The 14,399-nt window shown below is 47.9% G+C and overlaps 1 protein-coding gene across 1 annotated transcript in view; it reads right to left on the bottom strand.

Moving 5' to 3' along the window:
- Positions 1-219: 219 nt before the first annotated feature.
- EFCAB12 (EF-hand calcium binding domain 12) overlaps positions 220-14,399 on the bottom strand; it is a 17,489-nt gene continuing 3,309 nt past the window's right edge. Inside the window, 6 exon segments of the mRNA XM_014542689.1 lie at positions 220-735; positions 1,863-2,008; positions 3,705-4,015; positions 7,025-7,238; positions 9,216-9,412; positions 12,721-12,877. Coding sequence (XP_014398175.1) covers positions 405-735; positions 1,863-2,008; positions 3,705-4,015; positions 7,025-7,238; positions 9,216-9,412; positions 12,721-12,877 — 1,356 coding nt within the window. The 3' untranslated portion in view covers positions 220-404.

Below are 14,399 nucleotides of genomic sequence, written 5' to 3'. Positions count from 1 at the left end.
GGCGTTTCTCAGAGGAAGGCACAGGGTTCCCAACACTGCCTGCTGCTTCCCCCTGGACACTGAGATCCCAGGATCAGAGGCTGGAGGTGCCAGGCAGGAATCCATCAACATCCCAGGGAGTGTACCTGTTGTATCACCTCAGGCTCAGGACCCCAACTTTTCCAAACACCCTCTTAGCCACAGCTTCTGAGCAAGAAATTACATCAGGTGGATCACAGGTGACATGATAGAAACTCCAGTCTGGTTTATTTCAAAAGGGCAGGGAAACACCCCAAAACTGCACATCTTTCCCTGGACACATCTGCCTCTGAGACCCTGGACACCACTTTACTCTGGATACAGCTAGCCCCAGGCCATCCCACTGAAATGATTTCTTCTGTTTGGCTCTTTGACACTCCTGGTGTCTATGGCTCTGGGCTGCTAGCTGCACTGGTGTCCAGCCCAGGATGGCTGGGTCTGACATCACCTGGGCCACTCTGGTCGATGTAATAGACCTTGGGGGCATCGAAATAAACACAGGTCATGTCGTCCCTATTCCTAATGGGCCATCACAGGTGGGAGTGGTAGGTAGCTGGGTAAACTGGGGGCCGCTGTTGGACACAACTGAATAGCATCAGGCTCCGGTCCACAGTCACAGAGGGCAGGTAGAGCTGCAGTTTGTCCAGGAGGTGACCCGGCCAGAAGAAATTGGGGTGGGTACGCTGTGGACCACGGGGCCTCTTCTCCTTCAGCTTCCTGGAAAAATGAGAAGACACAAGGAAGGTTGTCATGGTGGTGGACAGGGCGGGAGCTCCTCAGCGAGCAAACCAACTGTGGCCATTGAGGAGCTGTAGCATTGCATTTCATGCTTCTATTACCCTGTCTGCCTTACCAGTAAGGACCCAGAGGCCTAGAGAGGATAAGTCATTTCTCCAAGGCTACACACTGACAAGCAGCAGAGTGTAGGCTTGACTCCAGTCTGCTGCCTCAAAAATCCCAACTCTTTACAAGTACATCATCTATTCTCTGGAAACATTTTGATATGGTATTAAGAGTACAGCCTCTGGAGCCAGTGTAGTTGGATTGAATCTGTAAGAAACATGCCTCTGATTTATCTTCATAGAAAAGAAACAGCATCTGGCCAGGCCATTACTGAATTTCCCCAGAGCAAACAGGATGTGGGGGTGGGGAGAGAGGATGAGAGCTGTATATGTGGCTGATAGCACATGTCCTAGGATGATGCCCCTAGCCAAAGAGAGGTGGAGGCAACTAGAGAAGGCCTCAGCCCTTTTTTAAAAAAAATAACCCAATGGGAGACAGAAAGACCTAGGCGACCTCTTAGGAAATAGGTGACCAAATAGTCCTCAGCCAATGAGGAACTGGAGGAGGTCTAAATAAATAGGCTATGTTCCTTGCCCCACGTGTGATCCTGTAAAATGGGCACCCACTCTCGAGAGTGTTATTAAAAGTCTCATTTTTGCCAGGCTTCTGTTTCCTAGTCCGTCATTTGAAATTTGGACAGGTGAGCCATTTCTCACAAATCCCTGCTCCACCACTTTAACAGATGTGTGACTTTAATAAGAAGTGTTCTGTACCTCAGTTTCCTCTTCTGTAGGTTGGGTTTGTGAAAAGTAACTTCGCAGGGTTGTTGAGAGGATTGAAATGAGTTAACACATGGAAAGCACCCAAAGTCTTCCTGGCACTCTAAGTTGTTTTCTGCCTCTCAGCTCCTAGGCACTGCTTCCCCCTGGACACTGGTCCATACCACCCCAGATGCTGTGCTAAGAGCACCATGGAACATGCAGAGTCCCAGGCACCTCCACAAATTGAAGCTAGACCTCCTCCCATCTACCCCCATCCAGAGTTAGATGATTTGTACAGACCTGGTGAATTTCTCAAAATCTTCAAAGTCCATTTTCTTTGACTCTTTCCTAGTGGATAAGAGAGAGAGGTATCTAGTCAGGAGAGGGGAAATCCAGGTTGGTGGGGTCTCAGAGAGTAAGTTGGAGGCCTCAGGATGGGTCCATCTCTGAATCTAAACCAAAGCTTTGAAAGGAGAATTTTTTTTCTATTTGGGTTGGGGCCCTAACTCTGTCCTCCCATGCTCCAGTGGAATATATAGTGGGCTTGGGTCAGCCAGACCTGGGCTCATCACCTGGCTGGCTGGGTGACTCTGGGTAAGTCACTTCCCCTTTCAGAACCTCAGTTTTCTAATTTCCCAGAATGGAGATTAGTGATGAGAGATGCTCAATAATCTGAATCATTTCTGGGCCCCAGCTTCCACTTTCCCTGCCACAGCTGAATCCAGCCTTGGAGATAAGGATGGTAAACACCAACTCTCCAAACCTTGGGCCTGGCAGACATCACTAATCAACCACAGCACTCTTTTCCAGCTACCCTGCATTCGGCCTCAGAATCTTACACAGTACAGTCTAAGTAGCAACACGAGCCCAATGCCCATCCCTGCCCTCGGTAACCTTTCTTTATCCTTTATAGGTGTGGCCTACCTAAGCATGGACAAGAGTCCTGTTCTCAAGTTCCCTCCCACTTCCTAGGTTCTCGGTTCAGGATCAGAAAGGGCCTTCTACGCCACTACCGCCTGCCTGGCTCATGCTTACTTCTTCCCAACCAGAGTGTGGACAGGGCCCACCTGCAGGCCCAGGCCACTCTTGCACTTGAGAACATCCTGACAACAACAGTCATTGCTTGGGTACCAACTATCTGCCAAACACCATGCTAAGAAGTTTACATGCATTTTTTCTCTTGTCCTCATTGTATATTGTAGGAGCTATTATGCCCATTTTACAGATGAAGATGCTGGTGCTCAGAGAGTGAAGTACTTTGTCCATTTTATCCGAAGCTTGTCTGATTGCCACTCAGCTCTGCTGCATCCCACCCCAGCCCTTCTGTCCATACCACCCCAGTGGGCAGCTAGCACAGACCCAGAGTATGGGTAGGTCCTAGGCCCCTCCCCCCTCATGGTATCCAGTCAGCTCTCCCCCTCTTCTCCCATGCTGGCCCCATCCCTCTGCAGGATTCTGCTTGTTCTCCAGTCTGCAGTCACCATGGTAGCTGGCTCAAGTTTCACCTCCTTCCAAAGAAGGAGATTATCTTTTTCTTTTCTTTTCTCTTGAGAGTATATGTATTAAAGCTGGAGACAGTGAAACAAGGAAGGCCTTAGGATCTAAGAAGCAACAGGAGAGAGCCTCCGTGGGACTGCTTTGGCTCACTGGGAAGTCAGAGAAAGGGCCTTGGAGACAGGTTCAGGGCATTAGCCCGGATGAACTGCCACTGCCCATTGCTCCCTGGTTGTGAGTCTCATGGGGACTCTTAGTGTTTAGGAGATGCAAACGTGAGAGGGAAGAAAGGTGTAGGCGTACTCCTGGGGGGGTCAAGAAGGATATTTTCTTAGAGAGGACTCCAAGTTAACCTGAGAGTCAGACATAGTACCCAGTGCAGAGTTCTTTTCTCCTCCCAGGAGCTATAAGCCCCTTCCTGCCAGAGAAGGTGGGGCAGGGGAAGGGGCTGTGCTCTGCAGCACTCATGACACTGGGCCCATAATTAGTGAGGGGCCTCCTGATTCTCCAAGAAGGCTCTCTTTTTCATCTTTCCAGAGAGCTTGAGATCACGTAGGATGCAGCCAGGATGGTAGCTGTGTGGGAGTGAGGTGAGGTGGCTGTAGACCTTAGACATATGCCAGGGGGGACACTGGGGACTAGTCAGGCTTGGTGACTCGGTTGGACGTGCAGGGTTAGGACAGAGACACTGGTACAATATGACATCCCAAGTAAGTCAGCATCCCAGCTTCTGTAGCTGATGGACAGCAGCAAGGCAGGAGGCAAAGGGAAAGGGGAAGGGGCGGGGGGTTTGACACTCAGCTTGTTGGTCTTCTTAGCTGCAAGCACTTTGAAGCCCATGGACTTGAGCAGGGCTGCAGTTGGGCTGAGGAGGAGGTCCACGTAGTAGCCTCCTGGCTGCCGGATGGGGCGCACCTCGTCCTTCTGGAAAATGATCTTGTCCCCTGGGTACAGCAGGGCTGTGAGCAGCAAGAGAAACATGGCCTGTCAGCCCAACACCCCACCCCACACACCTGAGGTTTTGTGGCAGAGGGCAGAGAAGGGTCTTTAAAAAAAACAATAAAGTCACATTTTTGTTTAAAAAGATTTTTTTATATACATGGTTTAACTTTTAAATTTTAAATGATTATAGATTAAAAGTAAATTGCAAAAATAGTGCAGAGGGTCTCTTACCCTCCAACCATGACGTGGCATATATAGGCATACCTGGTTTTATTGCATTTGGCTTTATTTCACTTAACAGGTGGTACTTTTTTTTTTTTTTTACAAATGGAAAGCAAAACCCTCTACCAGTAAAAAGATTATGACTTGTTTTATTGGAATACTTGCTTCTGTTATAGTGGTCTGGAACGGAACATGCAATATCTCCAACGTATGCCTGTAACTACTGCAAGATCAGAAAATGGAGTTGGTAAAATACTGCTAACTGGACTAGAGTTAAGGGAGTTTATAACCAGGTTCGCAATGGCCCTGGGGCTGGGGTGTAAGTAGGATAGAGTATGAGGCCGCACACTCTACAGGGGTGTCCTTGTCAGGAGTCCCAGGAAGAGGTGTGTATGGAGAATTTACCTGAGGCTTCACTAGGTTAACTTAGACCTAGTTGATGGCAGTTTTCTCCTTACCTAGAGTTAGTCTCACAGATAACCTTGGTAGGCTTTTCGAAGAAGTGCAGTACATTAAAAACACTAGGCCAGGGTCTCCATCTTCCTGCAACCATGGAGCAGTGCTTGTCCTAAGATGGTAACACCGGGGCCCTGGCCCAGTATGTAGCTCAGTTATTTAGAACGTCATCCGGATATGCCAAGGTTTTTGGTTCCATACCCAGTCAGGACACATACAAGAAGTAACTCCTACCCCCCCCCCCCCCCCCCCCTAAAATCAATAATTAAAAAAAAAAAAGTTGGTAAAATCCAAAGACCTCAAATACTAGAAAAATGAGGGGAAGGTTACACTCCTGGTTATTAATGTTGGTTATTTGTGGGGAGGGCAGGGATGTGCAGGTGAGAAAGGAGAAGAGGGAAGGGGATATGTAGCACCAACACTTAAAAAAGGTATATAGGGTGCTCTCCCTCCAGGGAGCATACTCTCACCCTTCCCTTCCCCTCCCTCTCCCCAGCCCGGCCCAGGCACCTTACCATTAGCTTCCTCACTGCCAAGCTCTAAGGGCCCTTCCTGTACCTCTATAACTTGTTTGCTAAGCCCGTTTCTTCTAGGAATTACTTTTTCTACCTCTGTAATTTACCTAATAAACGTTCTCTTACCAAAAAACAAAAGGTATATAGGGTTTTAAAAATACATTAAAAATACAGACATGATTTTTAGAATATGATTTACATACATAATTTTGTGTAAATGGAAAAGAAAAATAAGTTTGTGAAAGGACAATCACCGAAATATTAATGGTGGTTCATTCAGGCTGGAGTGGGATTTTTATTTTTATGTTTTCAAAAAAATTTAAGTGAGCAAATATTTATAAAATAAGAGGGAAGAAAAACAATGAAGCTATATTCACTGGGGAGAGGGCCAATGCCTCAGTGTTGTAGAATTCTGGCCCACGAGTGGGAGACCTGGAGTCTGAGCTCACCACATTCTCGTCTAGTACAGACTCGGACATCTCGGTGCTTGTGCTCCTTTGTCTGTAGCAGAGCAGGCCCCTGCCATAAAGACAGCCAACGGATAGTGGCCAGGACAGCGGGACGTGTGCACCTCCATCCAGTATTCTAGAAATCCCATCTAAGAGCAAAGCAGGCTGAGCTGTTCTTCCCCTCCTTTCCTTCTTTCTTCCCAGTGTCCCCACAGCAGCTCTGGTCACAGATGGAACTAGAGTCTTTTCCATCTCGGTCAATCAAAGGCAAGAGGAAGCCCACCCACAGATGCTCCTGTGAACCCATGAATGTGAGACCCTGGCAACGGGAAGCTCATAGACCCGGGAGCTAGCAAAAGCCAGCAGTGGAGAGAATCAGTAGTTGCTTGATGCCTGCTGACAGGAACAGAGAGAGATTGAGAGAGATTGAGAGATTGAGGGAGAGAGAGAGAGAGAGAGATGGATGGATGGATCTGCTGCTCCACCTATTTATGCATTCATTGGCTCCTATATATGCCCTGACTGGGGAACAAACCCACGACCTTGGTGTATGGGGACGATGCTCTAACCAACTGAGCTACCCAGCCAGAGTGTGACTGTTAACTCTTGTTCTTGGGTAAGTCTCTCTGTGTGCCCTTTCTCAGTGAACCTCATTTTCCAGCTCCCAGTATGGCCACAGCTTCTGCAAAGTTCCTATGGGAAAACCTCTGCCCTCAGGCAACTTGCTGTTCGTGTTTTTTAAGCACAGAGAGGAACCTGCCCATTAAATTTACAAAATCATCAATTTGGGGTGCCAGCATTGCTCTGTGGTTATCATGGAAATATTGCTCAGAAGCACACAGTCTACTCGGAGACGTGGAGGGTTCAGGTCTGTTTGGATGTATGAAAACACAATTCTTCCCCCAAGCACAGGGTGGAACCAGTATGGAAATCCTGGTGTTGAGTCCTGTTGTCTGAGCAGGGAGCAAAGGGCCTCAGCAGAACCTGACTCCTGCTTGGTGCATTCCTACCTTGGTGCTGCAGAAGGACCAAACAGGGGGCCTGGCTAGGGAGGCGGTGTTGGAAACACCCAGTACAGCATAGCAGTTGTCACTTCTACCAAATCTCCCTCTTGGAAACTGGGATTGTTCCTTTATGCTCAACTTCAGGACTCCCTTGCTCGGAACTCCTGTCCTCGAGAATGCCAGCTCCCCAAGCTCATCTGGGGAGCCCAGACCTCCAGGCTTGTAGAACTTGTGGAGCTACAGGTTCTAAAACTCCATGTAACAGCAGTGCCCCCGCCACAAGTTACAGCAGCTTGACTGGGTGCATGTCAGCTGGGGAGGGGCAAACCTCAGGTGAACATCTGAGGCATCTCTCTGGGGCCAGCCACAGAGGCCCTTACCTTTTATGAGGATGTCCTCCGTCAGCGGGAGGCCATAGTACTGACAGACCTCCTGGCACTTCAGGTAGAGCAGAAAGGTGTCCCTTCGGAACAGATTGATGAGCTCGCCCATCTCCCCGGGGATGGTGGACGGGAGGCAGTGGTTGTCAAAATGCTTATTCCCACTGCGCACCAGGCGGCACTGCTCCGTGAACTGGATGGAGGGGATTGTGAGCTGCAGAGAGAAAAGCAGTTGGTACACACTTCCCTTCACCTTGCCTCTTTCCTCCTGGCCTGAAGGCTGACAATCTATGTTTCTACACAAGGTCACCATGAGGGGCAATGGCAAAGAATGGGACCCAAGTTCAGGTTTTGAAGTCAGTGGCCGGGGAGAAAAATCACACGTGGTCAGCACATGCGGCCGTTATACAGATGTGCACACATGATGGTGTAATATATACGGTAGGGTACAGTGCAAATGCCCCACATGTGTCCTATTGAAACGTTACATACAAGGGTTTAGCTGCATGAGAATTTAAATTACGTGCAGCCATCTGTGACTTGAGGTGGAAGCCACATGTTAAGGATGGCAGAGCGAGGTCGAAGAGGCCTGGGCAGTGTGTAGCCACTTTTGGCTGCCTTATTTATTTATTTACAAGGAAAGAAAAATCTGTCTTTTTAAAACTTCTAAAGCCAGAATCAGTAAAGTACATCTTACAGGCCAAATCTGGGCCACCACCTGTTTTTAGAAATGAAGTTTTATTGAAACACAGCTGCACTCATTTGTTTAGGTCTGTGGCTGCTCTTGTGCTCCAATGGCAGAGCTGACTTGTTTCGACAGAGACAATAGGGCCCAAAAAGCCTAAAACATTTATTATCTGGCCCTAGGAAAGTTTGCCACTCACTGCTCTAACATTTTGGGTTTTCTTGTCATGCAACTGAATCAGATCTTAGTTGGTATAGCATTTACCAATACCTAACATTTTATTATATAAATGACATTAAAATATGTGTCTATGTGTAGTATTATATTAATATTGTCTGCCTCCATGGCTAGACTGTCTAGACTGGCAGCTTCTTGAGGGGCTGTTTTGTTGTCTGCAGCATGTAGAAGAGTGTCTGGTACATCACAGACTCAATGAATATTCATTGGCTGAATTAATTCAGGCAATCAATTCTTCCTTCCGTTACTGGTCATGTATATCTGGAGTGACTACTCAGAGCCACACCCCATGCCAGGCTCTTGGGTTCCCACTGTGATGAACACACAGGCCTGGTCTCAGGATGCAAAGTCATAATTAAAGAATGGGAGGAGGGGCCCTGGCCAGTGTGGCTCAGTTGGTTGGGCATCATTCCAGGCACTGAAGGCTTGCTGATTAGATTCCTGGTCAGAGCACATGCCCGGGTTTCAGGCTTGATCCCCATTAAGGGGTTTGCAGGAGGCAGATGATCGATGTTCTACTTTCACATCAATATTTCTCTCTCAAAATCAATTTAAAAAATCTAAAAAAAAAAAAAAGAATGGGCCCGGCTGGTGTTGCTCAGTGGTTCAGCGTTGACCCATGAACCAGGAGGTGGTGTTTCAATTCCAGGTCAGGGTACATGCCCAGGTTTCAGGCTCAGTCCCCAATAGGGGGCATGCAGGAGGCAGCCGCTTGATGATTTGCTCTCATCATTGATGTTTCTAGCTCCCTCTTCTCCCTCCCTCTCTCGGAAGTCAATAAAAAAAAACAACTTTAAAAATCTATCTAAAAAAAGGCCTTGGCCAGTGGTCTCAGTGGTTAGAGTGCCAGTCTGGGCATCAAAGGGTCTTGGATTTGATTCCTTGTCAAGGACACATACTGGGTTTCGGGTTCTCTCCCTGCCCCCATCGGGGCACATGGGGGAGACAAGCAGTTGGTGTGTCTCTCTCGCATCAATATTCCTCTCTTCCCTCCCACCTCCCTCTCTTCCACTCTCTCTGAAAAGTAATGGAAAAAGTATCCTCAGGTGAGGATTAACAACAACAAAAAAGAATGGGAGGAGGGGAACCTGATACTTTCAGAAACATTACTGCATTTCATTTTCACAGAAATCTTGTGAGGTAGGTATTGTTCTTATTATCCAGATGAGGGAACAGAAAGGTAAAGCATCTGCTCCCAAGTCCCAGCAGCTAGAAGGGGGTGCAGGTGCAGGGGATTTGCCCCGTGTCCTCCCACTTTGGCTGGGGTACCTTGGCCTGCCGCTTCCTCTGCCGGTACCGCTTGCCGATGTCTTCCATATCCTCCAGGCTCAAGGGCCTTGCCTCCATCAGAGTGTCAACCACAGGCACAGTCAGCTGGTCCATCTTGGGAGGCTTTGGAGCTAAATTCACCTGCTTCTTGGGCAGCTGCCGAGTCAAAGCTTTGCGCTTGGAAGACCTAAAATAGGCTGGAGAGAAGAGATGAAGGAGGGACTGAGAGGGTGCCCAGCCATGGAATCCATCAAGCAGTTAACCAATGTCACCACGCAAGCACCAGAACATCCCTCTGCTCATATTCCATGTGTCCAGTCAGTGCCATCTGCGATACACCTTGAAGGAGCCCCTTCTCTCCATCTCCACTATGGCCTCCTCCCTCAACTGTACCATGGCCTCAGCCTTCCTGTTTCAGTTCTTATTCTCTAGCATCCTGTTTTCACCAAACAGCAAACAGGACCTTTAAAAGATATAAATCACATCCCTTCATTCCCCTGCTTAGAACTCACTCCTGTCTTTACACAGCACTTACTAAAACCCAGAATCCTCTCCTTGGTCTGCAAGGCCTTGCAGGATTTGGCCTCAGCCAACCATCTACTTCATCCACTTGACCCACCTCCTACTCTTCCCTCCTCCCTCACTCCCCCCATCTCCCCCCCTTTTTCTGTCCCCTGAAGATTTTCCTGTCTCAGGGCTTTGCCTTTGCAGTTGCATCTGCTCAGGATTCCCTTCCCCAGGCTGGCTCCTCATCAGTCAGTCACTCAAGTATCAGCTCTGATCGCTGCTTTTCAGAGAGGCCCTCCCTGACCGCCCCCCCCCTCACACACACACACACACACACACACACACTATCCTATTGTCTTCAAAGCATTAATCACTACCGAACATCATCTTGGTTAACCTTTACATGGAAACTCATTGAAGGCAGGGGCGTTGGCTTTTTCACTGCTATCTCCCTAGTTCCTAGAAGAGTCTAGCACATAGTAGGTGTTCAACGAAGATCTAAATGAATGAGAACATACTATTGCCCCTGCCCTGGTTCAGGCCTGCATCGTCCCTGGCTGAAATCCAGGCCCTACCACCTTCTGGTTTGAAAAAAGTGGACAAGTGGTCAGCCTCTCTGAGCTTTAGCTTCTTCCTTGAAAAGCATGAATAGTAGCCCTGTCGTCCAGGGACTTAAAAGATAAATTGAGCTAATGCTGTAGGTAAAGCTACCCAGCTTACAGAGGGTGCCCCCAAATGCTATCACCTTCTCTCTTGTGAGCCAAGGACCCAGACTCTTGCCCCTGCTGCCCCTTTAGGCAAAGCAAGAGACTCCCAAGTCTGCTCACCCTACTTTCTGCAGCTCTCCAGAGAAAAAGAACTCAGCTATGACAACTGTGATAGCACCATTTAAGCAAATACCTGTTGCTTGGCTTCAAGTCTACTTATGCTATATAATAAAAGCCTAATATGCTAAGTGTCTGGTCATCCCATCGTCTGTTCAACCGATCAAAGCGTAATATGCTAATGATATGCTAAGGCTGCTCAACCACTTGCACTGACCACCAGGGGCAGTCAACCAGTCGCTATGACATGCACTGACCACCAGGGGGCAAACACTCCAACCAGTAGGCTAGCTTGCTGCTGGGGTCTAGCCAATTGGGACCGAGCGAGATAGGCTGGACATGCCCTGGAGCCCTCCTGCAGGCCCTCCCCGGCTGACCAACCTCCCGCATCACTCCCCGGCCCTGATCGTGCACCTGTGGGGTCCCTCAGCCTAGCCTGCACCCTCTTGCAATCTGGGACCCCTCGGGGGATGTTGGAGAGCTGGTTTTGGCCCGATCCTGCTTAACACAGAAGCTGCCCCTGGTGGTCAGTGCGCTTCCACGGGGAGCACCGCTCAGCCAGAAGCCAGGCTCATGGCTGGCGAGCACAGCGGCGGTGGTGGGAGCCTCCCCCGCCTCAACGGCAGCGCTAAGAATATCCAACTGACGGATTGGGCCTAAGCCATCAGTTGGACATCCCCCAAGGGCTCCGGGACTGCGAGAGGGCTCAGACCGGGCTGAGGGAGCCCCCCCCCCCACCAAGTGCACGAATTTCATGCACTGGGCTTCTAGTTGGTAAATAATAGGCCCCAAATACCTTTGCTGCAAATATGTATCACGGCACACTGGGGTCATTCACTCAATGACTTGCAGCCAACTACATGGAAAACAATTAGCTTTGGTGATTTATAATGAAAAGGCTAAGAGAGCACGGGTTGGAAAGCACTCCCAACTCAAGGCAACCCTGATGGTGTGCTGGACATGAAAGGTGCGAGAGATTACTGCTGTGGGGGTGGTGAGACCCAGGAGGCAACTATGGGGGAACTCAGGTTCCCTGGGACTTGGTGGGAGTGAGGGTGCCTCTGCCCAGTAGCTTGTTGAGATTAGAGGTCAGAAGTCTGCATGCTGTGCTGTGACACTCCAGGGGACTGAGGAATGGATGCTCTAAGGAGCTGCCTGCTGTCCTCAAAAGAACCAGCCAGTGAGGTCACTGAGCACCCAGCTCAGTGTGACTGGGGACTCCAGAGGCACTGCCTAAATCTTTACCTATGCAAGGAACCCCATCCACTACCCCGCTAGGGTTCTTCCATGACCTTGGGAGGATGAGGAGCTTCTCCTCTTCAACTATGTCTGAAATTAAGTTCCTGACAACCTGGGAGGTGGGGGCAAAGCAAGATTTGCATCATTTAGCAAAAGGAAGATGTGGTTATATTTGGGGAGGGCTCTGGAATGGTGGGTGGTGGTTAAAGGAGGGCTTTAATATTATCTGTAGCTGTTCAAAATTTTTTTTAAATTCTTTATTAGTTAAGGTATTACAAATGTGTCCTCATTCCCCCCATTAACAATTTTTTTTTTTACAATAACTAACCTATAAAGAAGCACGATGCACCCTTGTGTTGTAAAATTCATATCCAGAGCTATGGCAAGTACATTTCTAACTTGCCTCTGTGCGTCTACACAGATGTGGCTCTAGAAGCACATGGCTTGGCAAATGGAACCAGAGCTGTGCACAATCTGTGCGAAACTCGTATCCCTCCTTCAAAACCCAGTCCAGATAGTAGAATACCAAAGTAGACTCTGAACATGTGCTAATTCTGGTTTCTGAATTTAGTTAGCTTTTTATCAATAAGGTGGGGATTAGTAGTAAGAAGGCCTTGGACCCACATACAAATAGAAGGGCTTGGCATTGGGTTCTCAGCCTATCAAATGGGCTTTGGTGGGCTGAAACCACCCTTTGAGAACCATCCCTTAAGGATAAGGACTGGGCCTCATCCAGCTTTTAATGGACAAGGTAGCTTGGTACTCCAGAAAATATCTACTTGTTTGACCTCTGGGCCTGGACATTCCAGAGGCTTGGCCTACCTACAGTAAGCCAGAGTTGGAGAACACACTCAGGAAATGAGCCAAGGCTGCCTCTACCATACTTGCTCCAAGATTGGGGAAGTGAAGGCACGGGGGTGGGGGTGGATACCTACAATCCTTTGTAGTTCTCAGCACGCTTTTCTGCTGAGCCAAGGACCACTGCTTGTAGGTGTTGCTCAGGCTATCCATGGTGATGTTGTTGTGCTTCCCCAGAGAGCTGAGATAGATCACAATATCCTCTATCTCCTGGTTTCCCAGAGGGACTTCAAGCTGAAGAGAGAAGAAAAGCCCCAAATTGGACAGGCTCTGATCCAAATATCATATGAGAATGGTCAAGGCCTCGTCAGCCTGGCCCCACCTTTTAGTCTGGTTTTATCTACAGCCATTCCCAGCTCCAAGGTCCCTGCCACAAGAGCTCAGAGCCCTTTCCTGGCTGCAAACACACCCCTCAATTTCTCACCCTTCCCATTACTCAAATGCCTCCCTTTCAAAGCCTGAAAAACTTCTATCCCTTCTTCAAAACCCAGTCCAGATATGCCATCATCTCTGCAGAATCTGTTACATCTTTCTCTGGGCTCCCACCTGACTTCTTACCAATCCCAATGCCAGCTTTCCTATGATAGATTTGAAGAAGGATTTCACGTGTCTATCATCCTTGCCCATGAGGGACACATAAGCCTCCCTTAACTGAGGGTAAATAGGATAAAAAATACGATACATATCACTCTTTTAAGGAATGAGCAACTTTGCAGGAGCACAGTGCTTGCCAGCCTAGCAAATATTCAAGAAGAAACATTTTAAAAGGAATATAATTTTGTTCTTCAGCTTCTTTAGATAGCAATCACTGTTACTGAGCTTTTTATAAAGCAGGTCAGAACTCTCCAAGTATGAAAAGATTTAATGTTTTGTCATCTTGGTTATGATGAAAAACAATTTATCTTTTTGTTGTTTTCAATGCTTTGAAATGTTCAGATAAGTACATGTCATTTTAAAATGATGATGTGAAAACTGGGATGATTTAAAATCATAAAAGGTGTGGCATCAGCTTTCTAGAATTATTTTATAAGGAACCTTGTATTTGAAGTATATAAAAACTTAATTCAGCAAACTTTTTCTGTAACGTGCCAGATAGTAAATATTTAGGCTCCATGAGCCATATGGTCTCTGTCATAAGCACTCAACTCTGCCATCATAGCATGAAAGCAGCCTTGACAATCCATAGATGACTGAGTGTGGCTGTGTTCCAGTAGCACTTTATTTACAAAAACAGAGAGCAGGCTGGATTTGACTCCCGGGCCATAGTTAGCAGGCCCCTGCACAACCAACAGAACCTTCTATAATGATGGAAATGACCTCAATCTGTGTGTTGCAGTAGAGGAACTGCTTACCACATGCGACTATTGAGAACTCAAAATGTAGCTGGTGTGACTGAGGGACTGGACTTTTCATTTTATTTGTAATTAATTTACATTTGGAATAGCCAGTGAAATTGTGGTCCAGTACCAAGGGTATCACTGGGAGCTGCACAGAGATACTGAGTCAGAAGCTGCTTTTTTTTTTTCATTTAGTAATTTTTTTTTATTGTCTAAAGTTTTACATATGTCTTCTTTTTCCCCAATTGACCCCTCTCCCCGCAGCCATTCCCACCCCAGGCAAGCCCCCACCGCCCCAGTGTCTGTGTCCATTAGTTATGTTAATATACATGCATACAAGTCCTTTGGTTGCTCTCTAACCCCTCCTCCCCTACCATTTGTCTCTGGATCTATTCTTGTTCATCAAATTATGTTGATCA

The sequence above is a fragment of the Myotis brandtii genome, unplaced genomic scaffold (assembly GCF_000412655.1).
Source record: "Myotis brandtii unplaced genomic scaffold, ASM41265v1 scaffold312, whole genome shotgun sequence".
Taxonomy (NCBI): domain Eukaryota; kingdom Metazoa; phylum Chordata; class Mammalia; order Chiroptera; family Vespertilionidae; genus Myotis; species Myotis brandtii.
The sequence above is the reverse complement of the archived record's forward strand: the minus strand, read 5'-3'. Positions and strand labels throughout refer to the sequence as shown.